General features: G+C 44.7%; 2 protein-coding genes across 4 annotated transcripts in view; one reads left to right on the top strand and one right to left on the bottom strand.

Annotated features, from left to right (window-relative positions):
• The window catches only part of efr3a (EFR3 homolog A), a 93,349-nt gene that overhangs the window by 69,756 nt on the left and 8,372 nt on the right, over positions 1–15,221 (top strand). For all 3 annotated transcript variants that reach the window (XM_082514300.1, XM_082514302.1, XM_082514301.1), the window contains exons 10-18: positions 2,702–2,869; positions 3,014–3,128; positions 4,529–4,580; positions 5,979–6,151; positions 6,237–6,312; positions 10,368–10,529; positions 13,054–13,185; positions 13,402–13,469; positions 14,099–14,226. In XM_082514300.1, coding sequence (XP_082370426.1) covers positions 2,702–2,869; positions 3,014–3,128; positions 4,529–4,580; positions 5,979–6,151; positions 6,237–6,312; positions 10,368–10,529; positions 13,054–13,185; positions 13,402–13,469; positions 14,099–14,226 — 1,074 coding nt within the window. The remainder of the gene's footprint in view (positions 1–2,701; positions 2,870–3,013; positions 3,129–4,528; positions 4,581–5,978; positions 6,152–6,236; positions 6,313–10,367; positions 10,530–13,053; positions 13,186–13,401; positions 13,470–14,098; positions 14,227–15,221) is intronic.
• LOC309694703 (uncharacterized protein) lies at positions 7,517–10,311 on the bottom strand (the record flags this gene model as incomplete). Its single annotated transcript, XM_082514913.1, has 3 exons — positions 10,042–10,311; positions 8,417–9,685; positions 7,517–7,569 (listed from the first exon to the last, which is right to left on the bottom strand). The coding sequence occupies exons 1-3, from the start codon at positions 10,097–10,099 to the stop codon at positions 7,517–7,519; spliced, it is 1,380 nt and encodes a 459-aa protein (XP_082371039.1). The 5' UTR covers positions 10,100–10,311.

Raw genomic sequence — 15,221 nt, 5'->3', positions numbered from 1 at the left:
AACTTCTGCAGCATTTTGTGGTGTTTGTCTCTGAGATTTAGGTGCAAGCAGCACTAAATAACAGACAGTCATACTGTCAGCCTTTACATAGGCAACGTCTCCCAGTTAACATGGTGAGCAGCTACGTCCCAGTAATACCAGTAGGTTGATTTCCCTGATGCTGTAGAGGTTCTGCAGGGTAGGCTTGAGCAGCAATCTTTATTACAGGTTTCTTCACAGTGCGCCCTCTGTAACTATTCTATATATTTCTTTCTGGTCACTCAGTGTCATGTGACATTTGAACAAATCCACAGAGTGTCCGAAGTGTGAGCTGAGTAAACGGGGAAGCTGCAGACGCGCAGAGATCACGCCGTGGTTGTGTAGCTCAGTGTTGGTGGTATGTAGAATAGCACCGTCGTGTGATGCTGTGAGTCAGTCTGTGTCAGTAGATTAGAGTAAGTATTACTAAAGGTAATTCAGAATGTGTTGTTGTAGATAATTGTTTGCTCCCAGACTGCTAGAGAAAGTAAAAAATAACCCTTCAAAGAATCCTGATCTGTGAGATTTACAAAGATGGATGTAGCTACTGTGATGTCATCCACTGGTTTGTGAAGTCCCATTTTAAATCAAGATGAGCGTTTCCACCGTTACCATGAAGCTGGATGTGATGACAGACGGGCACTCCTCAGATAATCCTCCTTTCTGAAACAAAGCATTGCAGCCTGACCCGTGTACTGGCACACCCATAATATCAGCCAGTGTTAGCTATTGGCTGATCTACTGTATTGGCATTTATGGCAGCCAATAACAAAAAGGTAAAGAAGACATGGAGAAACATCCTTCAACCATGTTATAAGTGCTGACATTGCATAGTAGTCCACTAGAGGGCACTCTGCAGTTTCTCTGTTTGGAACGCCGTAAACAACAACGAGCTGAGCTTAATCGATTAAATAACAACCCTCGACAGTTTGCTTCATGTCTGAAAGAAGAAAAGACGTCTGTTGGAATATTAGATTATTATATATCGCCAAATATATTATCTGTACTGCTACATGTTTATAGGACCGGAAGTCTTTTTGTAACCAGTTATCTCCCTCTACTGGTCATTTATAAAAGTGCAAGTTTAAGGCACTTGTGCATTGGCTTCACTTTTAAGTCAGAATACTTTAATAATCCCAAAGGAATTTATGTAAAAGAAAGCTATTAAAACAAGAGAACACTCTAAAGTACTGAGTAAACGAAAAAAGTAAAAAGTAAAGAAGCAGGAGCAGCAGAAACGGGCTGCACGCTGGTTGACGCGTTAACCTTCGAAGTCCATCTTTTATAGTTTGAGGTTGACTCACTTTTGGAGGCGGCCTCAAGTGGCCACCAGAGGAACTTCAGGACCTCTGTAATGTCGCTTTTCATATTCATAATATTTGCTAAAATTTAATGTAGCTTTATATTACCGTCTCCATTTGTTGTTTTTTATTTTCCTGTCTCCGTTTTTTTTAAAAGTTTGTTTTCTGTCTTCTTTAAACGAGCGAAGTCCGAGCTGTGCCTGGAGCTGCCCGTTCAGCGCTGGCTTGTAATAATCTGTGGTGTTGCTTTCTGTGACAGAGTGAATTAGGACTGCAAAGCAGAGCCTGTTCGTGTTTATTTTACTGCAGTTTATGTCGGATATCTGCAGGTTCAGCTCCACCAAAAATAGCTCACTAGACAATTTTAAGTGTTTAAAGCAAATATGTTTTCTTCTCCTTATCACAGCAGCCTGGAAGCTCTCCGAATTATTTATGTTTTAATTGGTCTATTGGTAACATGGCAGCATCTGCCTGATGGAAAAGTATTTAAAATTCTTCCTGAGTTTATCCATGAACCCATTAAAATAAAAGTTAAAGTTTTAGTAAAAATGTTTTGCCTTATTTTTAACGAAGCAGTCAAACTGTATATTTCCCTTGATTATTGGTTAAATACCACGTCGGCTGCATTATGTTAGCTTAGCGGGGCCAGAGCTAAGCATGTTGGAGCAAACAGCCAGTTCAGAGACCAGCTGGGTAGAAACAAGCAGGAGGAAACTATCAGAGCACATGTTACACGTGTGTCTCCTCGACAGATCAATCTGAGGCAGGAGTGTCGATATGTTTCCATTTAAGGCTGTTTGAAACTGATGGTGACTGTTCACATGTTGGAGGTTTCAACAGCTTTCTACAAAAATGTGACGGCTCAGGTGGAGTGTGGGATTTATCCAACGAAGGGAAACAAACCACGTAAATCTGAAACCTGAAATTTGTGTGAAAACCACAGAATTTTATTTACTGTGAGATTCTGACCAGTCTGTGTGTTTGTGAAGCTACTGAGCTCTCAGCCACTCGTGGACCACACAAGCAGTGTCAGCAAAACCCCAAATTTCACTTAGTGGCAGCTGACTAATACATGTTTAAACGACTCATTAAAGAGCTCGACCCAGGCTGTTTATACAGATGTTTCTACAACATCTGCCACTGGCCTTCAAAATAAATGAACACTTTTAGCCACACCAGGTGCAACGAAACAGGCCCTGTTTTAGGATTAAATAATCCTTCTCTCTTCACCTTTTTGTGGCTTTTCCTATGCAAAGCTCCTACGAAATCATAGTTAAAAGGCCCGATACGAACAAAAGATGGAAACCCGACTCTTCCTGTTTACGAAAATGTCAGGCTAATGTTTCCTGTGATGTTCATTTAACCTGCGGGTGTGATGGCAGGGCCCACCGTGCTGGAGGTGTTCAACACTCTGCTCAAACACCTGAGGATGAGCGTGGACTTTGAGCTGGGCGACAGCTCGAGGAGGAACTCCGCCTCCAGCGTTTCGTCCGTCCGCGGTAAAGAGAGCGAGGAGCGGATCGTCCAGAACGCCATCATCCAGACCATCGGTACGAGCTCCTCTATTACTCCAGAGTGTGTTTGTCTTAATGAACATGTGCCTGCATGTGTTAGTAAAAATAACCTTGAATGTCAACGTTTTTTTCATTCACTGAGTTCTGACTCATCTTTTTCTCTCGTGGCGTCGCCGCCAGGCTTCTTCGGTGGAAATCTGCCAGACTACCAGCGAGCTGAAGTCATGATGTTCATCATGGGCAAAGTGCCAGTCTACGGGACGCCCTGCCACGCCTTGGACACAGTCAAGATTGGGTGAGTCACACATTCATTATCCAGAGACCCGGAGGTTCCCTCGTAGAGCTGCAGCCAGTCAGCTCACAGCTCTGAAACGCTGCCGCTGACGCTGCGTGCAGCTAAGACGCCGATTCGGCTGGTCGCTCGTCACAAATGAAGCTGTGCTCACAGGACTGTACTGTCAGGAGACTTCTCTGCAGCTGGACGATGATGATGATGGTGACGATGAGTGGATTTTACTGTCACGGCACATTTAAACTGTCCTGAACTCCATGCTTGTGTCAATGAAACGATATGATTTGATGATACGTTTCGTGCTTTTAAAATCATTTTTGTATTATATTTTATCCTCAGAGACCAAAGGGCAGTCATTGGGTCAAAACATCGCCTCTCAGTACTTTGCCTCTGTTTGTGGTCCTTCAGTAGCTGTGAGGTTTGGGCTGAACCTTTATATTCTGGTTTCATGGAGTTAAAGCTGTGCTGATTTTTAGCTCAGCGCTGTAACGTGTAACACTGGAAGCAGTTTCTAAAGAAGACGCTTGCAATTTTTTTCTCTCTTCATCAAATCTTTCTCCTAATCTGTCCTCACTTCACCTCCTGGACACCCCGCAGTGCACCCGTCCCTGCAGCCAGAATAAAGAAAGAAAAACAAGCTAATCCCTCAGGCGAGAGTGCAAGGGCAGATAATCCCAAATCAGACGAACGCCCTCCTCCTCCTCACAGACGCTCGCTCTCTCTGTTCCTTTTCGGGTAATTTCTCTCTGCAGCTTGTTGATGCCAACAAGGAGGTCTGACAGCGTTTCACTATAAAAGTCAACACTGAAGATGTCCTGCTGCTGCTTACAGCACCTTTACTCTTCTTCCTCGTGGAGTCTTCAGACTGTGAAGAGAACCACAGACTGTCTGGATGTCAGTGCACATTCATTTTGAAGCTTCAGGTTTTGTGTTTTGGCTGTTTGCTATTTTATAGGCAGAGGTGAGCACATCTGGACTGCATGTTGAAGCTGTCAGCTAAAGCTAGCATCGTCAGGTTTTCACTCCATGAAGTCTATTTAAAAACACTGAGTGCATTCTCACTGCCTCTGTGATTTCAGACAGTGAGTAGTACCTCAGAGCCACTTATCAAATACACTTGATTAACTGATCCTCAGCAAGTGTTCTCACTTCTATAAACGTTTGCTGGTCTGAACCAATCGTGTGTTGACAGTGACACTAATAAATACGAAGTAGCAGATAAAATGTGTTCATTTCACTTCTCGGGTGTTCTGAACCTCACAGCTTTCTTATTTGTCATGCAGTTGCTGTAAACATGTAACATGGCAGCCTGTGGGGACTGACTGCCCTCCGGTCTGCTGTACTGGACACTGTGAGTTTGCGGTCGGTCCTGACGGGGTTTCTTTATCTTTTGTGTAACGCAGGCATCAGGGCACCAAGCGGATCCAGACCATGCTGCTCAGCTCCCTCATCATGGTGAGTCCTCGGTTTGTTCCCTCCGTTCATGAGACAGGAACAAAGACACCGGCATACAAAACCTGAGCTTCAATAAGGAAAACTAAAATAGTGCACAGTCCCACCTGAAATACCCACGGACGAAAACTCTGGACGTCCTCACAATGAGTCATGTTCTCTAAATGTAAAAGCATCAAAGACGCGTTTCTCCGTCCTAATGACGCGTCTCCAGTTACATGAAAGTCGTATTTGTGTGTTTATTATCGGCCATGTTGGAGCTCTGGCTGTTTAACACTCGAAGTCTGCGTGAAGTCGCTTCCTTCTCCTTCATTATCTGCTTCAGTGAGAGACCCTCATCTCCCCGAGACGAGGAGGCACAGGTGGCACACACACACACACACACACACACACACACACACCCTCCCGCCCGCTCTCTCGCCGCTTCATTACGGATGTCTGTCCTCGTCTCCCCTCGTCGCGCCGCCACCTGCTTCTCAGAGCAGCTGGAGGAGGGGTGAAAGGTTGAAGTTTTTATAATGCCATGCGACAGCAGATGGGGCTGAGCATTATAAGGTGTGTGTGTGTGTGTGTGTGTGATTTTGCAGCCTGCTGGGAGAAAACCCAGATGTTTTCAGGGTTCGTAGTCGGGGTGAAAGCAGGGACTCACCCAGGACGAAGATCAGGACGCAGCTCGGAGAGGTTGCCAGTCCATCACAGGGCCGACTTATTCAATTAAAGCCATTTAATAACTGCGCTGGTAAATTAGACCACAGTGCACATGTACAAACACCGAGTGAGAGTCTGGACCAGCTGACATGCTCGGTTCACTCTCCCACCTTGTTTGAAGTAGGCGAGTCTGCTTCGTTACAGATTTCAGCATCTCTGAAGCTGAGTGATCATCACAGCCAGGACTCAGCAAAGTTACACTAAAGCTTCTCATTTGCAGCTGCTGCTAACAAACCAAACGGTTCGAATGTTAAAAATTCAGCGAGTTGTGACGGTTTCTACTGCGTATGCATCTCTGATGTGCATGTATTGCGAGGCCCTGCTCTGGCTGATCACATGGGCCACATCACCCGTTACAGTGATCAGTGTGGCGTCTGCATGCGTCTCTGACAGGATACATTTTTTGCTAAAAACAGTGTAGTGTTTGTCATTTTGTGCCTCGACGCGCTCTCACGCAGCAGAGTGAGGCGTGCCGACGCGGAGCGTGACTGTGATAACGATCAGATTTGTCTTCGGCTGTTCACGCTGATCGAAAATGATCACGTCAGAGTCACAAACGGTGGGAAAAGTCAACACTGGCACACGCTCACAAGCTTGTGAACGTAACCTTTAAGCTCTGCCGATCAGCCGTTTCTCCCTCTGGGGTAATTGCTGCACGCCGCCATGAATCTCACCTTGTCTCCTCTTCCTCAGGTCACCTCCGGCTTCAAGTCTAAGTCCATGGCGGCGGCTCTGCCTCCTCCCTTCCTGGACCCGCTCTTCTCCATCTCTCTGATGGAGGACAGCGAGCTGAGGCAGCTGGTGTTCGAGATCCTGCACAACATCCTCGACCGCCACGACAACCGCGCCAAGCTGCGCGGCATCAGGTAGCGCATCGCTCACCGTACTTACACGAGCCCTGCGGTGCTGGCGCCAGGTTTAACGACGCTCTCGTGTCCGGCTCTGTTACAGAATCATTCCTAATGTCTCCGCACTGAAGATTAAGAGAGAGAAGATTTCCAAGCAAGACGTCGCATTCATGAAGAAGGTATCATAATCGCGCTGAGGTCACAGTTTCTCTTTTCTAAAGAAATACTCCTTTAGATTCTCAGTCTTTTACTGCTGACCTCATTTAACCTTAATCATCTCTTGGGGGGGAAATGTGACACACAGAACAGTTGAGAAACACAGAATGATTGAAACAAAATGCAACTTTTAAAGGGGATCTGATGCTGCATAGTTTTAGCCGATTTTAGCACTCAGTGCTTTCTTACTACAAGTCTCATTCTCCCATTCACACACACACACACACACACACACACACTCACACACACACACACTCACACACACACACACACTCACACACACACTCACACACACACACACACTCACACACACACACACACACACTCACACACACTCACACACACACACTCACACTCACACACACACACACACTCACACACACACACACTCACACTCACACACACACACACACACTCACACTCACACACACACACACACACACACACACACACAAACGCAAGGACTTTTTCACACCCTCACACTCCAGTGCATCCATGAGAGGAAGTTTGGGATTCAGTGTCTTGCCCGAGGATACTTCAGCATGCCGGGGATTTAACCACCAACCTCCCAGTTGGTAGATGACCTGGTAGATGGCTGTATAGATACAGCCTGTGATTATACAACTGACTTAAATCTGCATTCTTTCTTGTGGCCAGCAGGGGGCAGAGAGTCCGGTTTTTAAAAAGAAGGCAGGTTTTTATAGAAGTTTATGAAAAGAACCAAATTTGCAAATTATAAACATGAAAAAAAATCATTGTTTTTCTTTTGTACATGTTAACAATGTCAAACAAGAAAAGCCGACAGCACCGTGTGAAGCGATGTGTCTGCTACATGTTTGAGGAGTCACCTGATATACTGGTGGTCATTCTGTGAATAAGAATAATACAGGGGCGCAGCTGCCTCATTCGTCTGCTGGCCAAATATTTGCAATGCCAATCAGAAGGTAGGGGGAGGAGCTAAAGCAGGTTATTTCAGACAGATTATTTTGAACCGGGAATCTTGGAAAGCTGCTCCAGCTGAGCCGTAGTGAAAACATGGAGCTGGAGATGATCCGAATGCAGGTGTTTTTACAAGCGAGGTCTTTGGAGCTCATTGACCTGGGCGGGAAGCCTCGGTCATCATCGGCACGCGGCATTTCCAAAATGAAGCCCTGCGATTTCACTCTTTCACCTGCGAATCACACCTGAGCCGTAACCAGAGGTCGGGGGAACGACCTCCTCTGTAGGCCGGTGTCTAAGGTCATTAACGTGTCTAACTGTAATTAATTAGCTGTAAATAAAAGTTTTTGTCTTCAGCTGTCGAGCTTATAACGAATGCAGGCAGCCGGGCTCTGCTTTTATGTGTTTCATAAATCCCACTCCAGCAGCGGTGGGATATTTTTATCCAGATTTTAATGGGATTAATCATTTCATTTGCGTTTTCAGGGACAATAACTTTTTGATTCATCCGCAGTGGAGCTGCTGTGATAGATGTTCAGAACAGGGCGATTAATTAAGACTTTAATCCGCTGGTTGTTTTTTTTACTGAGAGAGCCATTAAGTTCTGCTTATGAAAATGTCAAAAAATGTCCTTAAAAATCGCCGTCATGCATTTTTAGAGCCCAAGGTCTGTAAATGTCTGTATCCATCTGATAAAAAATGTCAGGTTAATATCGCAGAAGATAAAAATGAATCTTTACAGCTGGAAAAGAGGAAATGTTGATATTTTTTACTTTAAAGAAATTAAATTTGAAGCTAAGCAATAACAGCAGAATTAATAATAATAATAATAATGGATTGGATTTATATAGCTCTCACATTCACACACTGGTGGAGGCAGCTACGGTTGTAGCCACAGCTGCCCTGGGGCAGACTGACAGAAGCGAGGCTGCCATATCGCGCCATCGGCCCCTCTGGCCAACACCAGTAGGCAAGTAGGGTAAAGTGTCTTGCCCAAGGACACAACGACCAGGACAGAGAGCCCCGGGATCGAACCGGCGACCTTCCGGTTACAGATACGCTTCCCAACCCCCTGAGCCACGGTCGCTGAGTCATGCTGAGTCAGCCCAAAGTTGCCCAGAGTGTTACTCAGGTCTTTAGTCCCTTTGTCCTGAGGGTTGTCCACATGGATGTTAGAATCCCCAACAATAATTACACAGTCAAAATCAACACAGATCACAGACAGCAGTTCACTGAGGTCATTAAAAAAGTCTGTGCAGTATTTGGGAGGCCTGTAAACATTAAGAAACACAACTTTGGATGGGGCCTTCAGCTGTAAAGCCACATATTCAAAAGACTGAAAACTTCCAGGAGATAGCTGCTTACATTGAAATGATTCATTAAATAAGACAGCAACCCCTCCTCCTCTCCTGCTCGCCCTGACCTCACTGATAAAACTGTAGTTAGGAGGGGTCGTCTCGATGAGAACAGCTCCACTGTTACTTTGGTCCAACCAAGTTTCAGTTAGAAACATAAAATCAAGGCTGTGCTCAGTGATTAAATCATTAATTAAAAATGTTTTCCCAGCTAAAGATCTAATGTTTAATAAAGCCAACTTAAGTGTTTTAGAGGCATTACTTGTCCCCTCGTGTTTGGGAGCAGTCTGTGGCATCGTTACATCGTTTGACCCTGTATGCAGGACAGTGTTTGTCACAGTTGGATATTCATCTGCAATTTGAAGAATTCTCTCCTTCAGGATGTTGACCATATCGTTAGGAAAGCAGAGGACTTTAGTGTTCTTACCGCACATGCTTTGTACATCCTTTACGGCAGAGTCACCCACAATCAGCGTTTCAGGCCTAGCCTTTAGCTTTCCCCGTGGATTTTCAGGCCTTACTTCGCTACTTTTAGATGGATGGTTGTCCGATATAGATCCAGGGTCCTTTGATAGTGGAGCAAATCTGTTCTGCAGTTTCACATTCAGTTGTTTTGAAGGTTTGTTGTTAACCTTCCTATTTACGGTTGTCCAGTCCTGTTTCCTCTCGTGTACAGGGGTAGAAGAGCTTCTCTGTCTCGTAGGAAGTGAAGGCCAGTCGGTTTCAGAGATTTCAGTTCGCTGTGCCCTGCCTGTGATACGTCCTCCCTCTTCCAGGAGACATGATTTATGTCTTGGTTTTGCACCAAGACAGTCCAAGGGGGGATTATCGCTTGAAGATTTATAATAGTGCACAAAGTCTACTTTCTTGGTCATGTTATCTGTGCTCCTTAGCTGTGTGCTAGCTTGCTCATCGCCATTGTTTTGAGTCAAAGGCAAGGTTGTTTCATTTCCACACAGTCCATTTACCTCCACGTTTACTTCTAAGCGATGAATTTTTGTCTCCAGTGCTGCAATCGTCTGCAGGAGGCTGTGGTAGTCATCTGTGGAGAGGGAAGGCATCTTGTTGCTAGTTAGCCTAGCGGTTAGCACCTTTCTAGGCTATTGAGGCTGCTCGGTGCCTAGACACTGTAATCAGGCTTCAGCTGTGTCTAGGCCACAGACACACGGAGCGCTGAGGATAAGGTAACTATAAAAATGTTGCTGTTTCTGTTAAGAACACTTTAGTCCTAATGATCTATAAGTGTCCAGAAGCTATCGCAGGTAAGCTCATACGGAAAAAAGGGAAAAAATCAGCATAAAAATCGGTAAAAATCAATAAAAGAAGAAAAGCATTTAGAGAGCAAAGAGATGAAGCGTCCACACTCACAAAGGGGGAGGAGTACTAAACTCAATTTACCTGATGGTCCAGAGTCAGCGTCTCCTGCTGACTGTGTGGGTGACGCAGCCTGAGTCATGTGACTCTGTTGTCATCCACATCAGTGAGTCTGCACTGGAGAACATGGACCATCATTAAAGTGAACCCACATGCTGCAGTTTACATTTACCCCACACTGCCACTAAAACTCCCCACATATCGTTTAATCCGCCACTGAAAATAGTCCCCGACACCTCCGCTGTTTCCTTATGTTAAACATGTTAAAGGTACTTTTTTTAAACAGCTCTCATATTTCTGTCCTCCTCTTTGTTTCTGTCTTTGCTTCTGGTTCTGCGTCGTCCCTGAAGCACGGCCAGCAGCTCTACCGTCACATCTATCTGGGCTGCAAAGAGGAAGATAACGTCCACAAAAACTTTGAGCTGCTCTTCACCACCCTCGCCATTCTGACCATCGAGCTGGCCAATGAGGAAGTGGTCATCGACCTCATTCGACTCGCCATCGCGCTGCAGGTAAAACCGATGAATTCACATCTGAAGTTTCTGTTTTTAGTCAAAGCGAAGACAAAAAGCAGTTTCCTCTGTTTGGTTGTGTTTGGAAGCTCAGTCAGAATAATCTCATCATAAGTAGATTTTCTGGCTCTTTCTGTCACATTTACAGTTTCAATTAAACTTTACATCCATAATTCCCAGAGTTAAGTATCTGAAATCTAAAAATAGTCTGCACCCATCTGTAAACTCTCGATTTCAACACACTCAGGAGAAAGGTGAGGGATTTTCTTCTGTTTCTGATTTGTTCTGATCTCGTGTCGCAGCCTCACTGAGCTCGATTCCTCATTAACAGCTTCCATGACTGTGGCTGTATCTCACCTCTCTCCACACAGATGTGAAGATCTGTGATATTTCTCAGATCAGAGATTACATATAGTCAGAAGGTTTTTTCCATCTGTAGCACTTTATATTCAGGACGTCTGTGTCTCTGTGCAGAGATCAGAACAGGACAGAGAGGTTGCAAAGCGGCTTGCAGCCAACGAGCTGAGGCTAAAATAAGTTTTTAAAAAGTGCATCTGAACATCTGATTTGTCATAAGGATGTGTCAAAGCGTGTCAGATGGGAATTTTAATCTAAATAATGTTTGTTTAACACTTTTCATTTATTTTTACCGTCTCTGCATCACCACAGACACCCAAAGAACCACGTGACAGCAGAGATATGGTGGTCAGAGTTTTTAAGATCAGATCTGACTGATGACATGTACTTTATGTTCTGGTGACCACTGAAATGAGTTAAGATGCCTGCAGTGATGGTGTGTGTTCGTAGAAGGCAGTAACAGAGTGACACAGTCCCCAAACATTCACTCAGATATAATGTAAAAACGTAGCTTATTATAACTTGAATACCGTAAAATTAGACGAGTCATGAGTGTGCAGTGTTTCCAGGTCACCGGTATCAGGTGATAGTGGAAACGTTTTATCGGCGAGGAGATCAAGTCGTCTGTTGAAGCTGTGGTGCTGTCAGTGCCGAGGTGTGGAGTAAACATCCTCAGTTACATCCCTGTTTGGAGGGTTTGTGTTTAACCTCGTGTTTAACCAGCTCTTCACGCTCCACATTATGGTGCTTCAGTCTAAAGCACCCTCGATGTGATTATGCTATATTTTTGGTGTCAGGTGTCATATTTAAGTGGCTGATGAGTAGCTGTGCTGTCATTTGCCTTTATGTCATTAGACCGTGAGAACCCACGCAGCTCCAATAAAACCTCCTGGAAGTGCAAGAGAGGTGCGAAGGAAATGTGCACGCTCGCACCAACACACATAAAAGACACGCACATGCACACACACACGTGCAGCTTCAGTTTGTTTGTGCATCACGCTGAGATCTTATCGTTTCCAAATGTCACAGCACTGTAGACATGATGTTTGTGCACGCACACACACTCTGAGTGCTGTGTTTACCTTCGTTTAATTCAGGGAACGTTTGAGACATAGAAGTATTAAAAAAAGACTGTTTAGTTTCTTTCTCATGCAGTTTCAGACAGGAAGTGCTTCATAGCACAAATTCATGGGGATGCATTTCTGTCACGTTTCCCTTCAGTCTGGTTTCTGTCACGTGTCTGTTTCACAGTCGCCTTGAGAAAAGTTGGCGAGTGTTTACAGACAAGTCGGCATTTTTCATGCAATTTACTGGCCACCACTGCAATCTGCTAGTAACCAAACCAGTCCCAAGGTTTCCAGTGCAGCATCCTATACCAGTCTGTAACCATTCTACACTCATGACCAGCTCCTGCAATCACTCGCCAGACAATTTTAGTGCTAAAGTGTTTGCGTTTAATTTAAAGGCCACTGGGGGGCGATACTGGCGGTTGGAAAAAGACTCCAGTCTTCTAGACATCGATGGTAAAACGTTCCTCCAGCCTGACCTCTGTAAACACTTTGAGTTTATGGTTTCAAGCCAACGACTGCGGCTTCAGTCAAATCTGATCGTCACATCTTGAGTTTCAAGATCGAGCACTTAACCCGGTCTTGTGTCAATTTTCAGAGAATCTGATGTAAAATAGTTTATGAGTATACTGAACCAAAGCAACCACACATCTGCGCTGGTCCTCTTAGCTCGAGTGAAGCCAGATATTTGTTTCCAGCTTCTCCACTTAGATAGTATTTTGCTTTTTATTGGCATTATTACTGTAATATTCTTTGGTAGATTTGGTTGAAGCTAAAACAAAGTCGCACTCAGTGCGTCACAGACATGTGGCACAGTGTATTTAGTCTGCCTTGTTTGCTGTGTCACCTCAGGGTCGTTACCTTGACAACAACCTTTTTACTGACGGTGTGTGAAAATAGAAGATACGTGTTCGTGTGACCTTAGAGAAACGCTGCTGCATGCTATAACCCTGCACACAGATTAAAGGGGAAGTAAACCTCAACTCCTGTGAGGGTGTACCGAGTGTATGCGGGGAGTTCTGATGCTTCCACGACCAGAAACGGAAGCCGAGCTGCTGGTTTGTCCTCGCTAACACAGTTTTTGCAACTGGTTTGTGCAGGAAATGGCTCTTAACAACGAAGAGAACCTGCCCATGTTTATCCGCTGCGGCATCATGGCGTTGGTGGCCGCGTACCTCAACTTCCTGAGTCAGATGATTGCCAACCCGCCCTTCTGCCAGCACGTCAGCAAGGTGACTCCTCCCTGACCTTACTGAGGATCAGAGCAGCTGGCTCTCATTCCCACTTTTTGTTTTTACTGCCATTTGTTGCAGAAAATACAAAAATATGATTTATTCAGTATGCTGATGATGCACCGCCGTTTTCTGCCTGTTAGCTGTTTCTTCTTGTTTACATCTTTCTTATTTGTAAATAGTGTAACATCATATAATCAGCTGTTCTCTGTGCAGGTTATTGAGTTGAGGAACATGGATGCTCCTTACCTCCTCCCAGAGCACATCTTCAGAGACAAGTGTCCGTAAGTGCAGATTACAGCCTGAATTTGTTTCATGAGAAATAATCCAATGGCTCGGGTTAGAAAAAGGCTGTGAAGCCTCATTATTTTCTAATAAACAGAGCAGTAATGAGTGTGGCAGCTGAAGCTTAAAAAGTTTGAAAGTTTACGAGAAACAAATTCAGGAGTGAAGGAACCGTGCTGCTTCACTTTTCAAGGTTGCAGATAAATTCACATATTCAACTTCTGGGATCAATAACTCATAAAAAAATATTATTAGAACAACAGCAGCATGTCTTTGCATCGACAGATGTAAGACTGACAAACAGCTACTCGCTTCAGTTCAGTTTTATTTATACAGCACCAAATCACAACAGCAGTCACCTCGACGCTACCAGCTGCTTTTCATTTAAGCGATTTGTGCTCCGACTGGGACAAACCGAGTTTGTCTCTGTGCAGCCAGCTGTGAGATGCATGTGCAGGGACCCCGATATGAACTTGTACAGAGTTGAATTACAGATGAGAACAAATGTGACCTTTTTGCAGCGTCGCTCTGAGAAGTAAAGCCGTGCTGTGCGTTGACTAAAAACACGCTTTCTTCTGAGGTTTTTCCTCAGGAAGTTTATTTTTGTGTCTTGCGTCTTTTCTTCCAGGCTTCCTGAATCTTTGGACAAAGAGGACAGCCAGCTGTACTTCCAGACGGCCGACATGGCCGAGTGTTTGGCCGGGCCGGGGTACAACGCCGAGCGCCTCTCCATCCCCTACGTTCCTCAGGTCACAGGTACGACAGTCCAGCCTCCGTTAGGACGGGGAACTTCATGTTTCTATTTCTTCTTATCTAAGAAAACTGCTGCTCTGATAACTTTTTTTTTTCTTCCCTCATTGGTTGATTCATACCTTTTTAATCTCATACCTGTTGAGCAGCCTTTTGTCCTATTTCATGGTTTCTCAGATACCAGAGACGCTTTCTGAGAAAATGTGCCTGAACTGATTCTCGGAGCATCTAAAATATTTCCTTTTGATGGAAAAGTGTAGCTGTAAAAATCCACCGAATTAGACGATGGTCACATTATGCTGTTATCTCTTAAAGAGGAAATATGATAAAAGTGATACAAGTAACAAGTTAGAAGGAAAGTCAAGAGTTGAAAAGGTTGTAAAAAGTCAGATTAAAGGATTTAAGGCGCCCGCTGTCTGCTGCTGCGCTGTGTGCTGTATGTTTTATTTCCCTGCTTTTCATACTCACCGTGCCCTCAGAACTGTTTGAAGCTTTGTCGGATTAAGAGCTTAAGGAGTGTTCAGTGAAGAGAAAATAAAGTTTCACCAACTCTGTGTGCGATCAGCTTTATTAGTCCGACGGCTGTCGCCGTCTCCGTAATTTAAAGGTTTGTTTCAGCTCAGAACAACGTGAACCTCTGCAGGAGTTCACACACACAACTTTCTTTAAAAGCACTTCTTCAAAATGTTGCTTGACTTCAACCTTGAAGTCTGCCCACGTCCAAAAAAGGCTCAGGAATAGTTCGTACTTCACGTGCTCTTCCTTTGACCTCGTGTAGATAGAACGAGCGGGAGGAGAAAACTGATAATTGTCTAACAAGCTTTTGTTTTCTTCCCTCTGTCATGCTTTCATGTCCCTTCAGTTCTTTACACAGTAGGAAAAATCCTCCACAGGTGCAAGCAGACGTCCAGAGGTAACCAAGGCAACCCTGTGCAGGCGTGTAGAGATGTGTTGTCACCTGGTGTAGCTGGGTTTAGATCAGCTGACACATTATTTGTGCA

Source organism: Aulonocara stuartgranti (genome assembly GCF_965226115.1).
Source record: "Aulonocara stuartgranti genome assembly, chromosome: 18".
Classification (NCBI taxonomy): domain Eukaryota; kingdom Metazoa; phylum Chordata; class Actinopteri; order Cichliformes; family Cichlidae; genus Aulonocara; species Aulonocara stuartgranti.
Note: the sequence above shows the minus strand (reverse complement) of the source record. Positions and strands in the feature narration are given on the sequence as shown.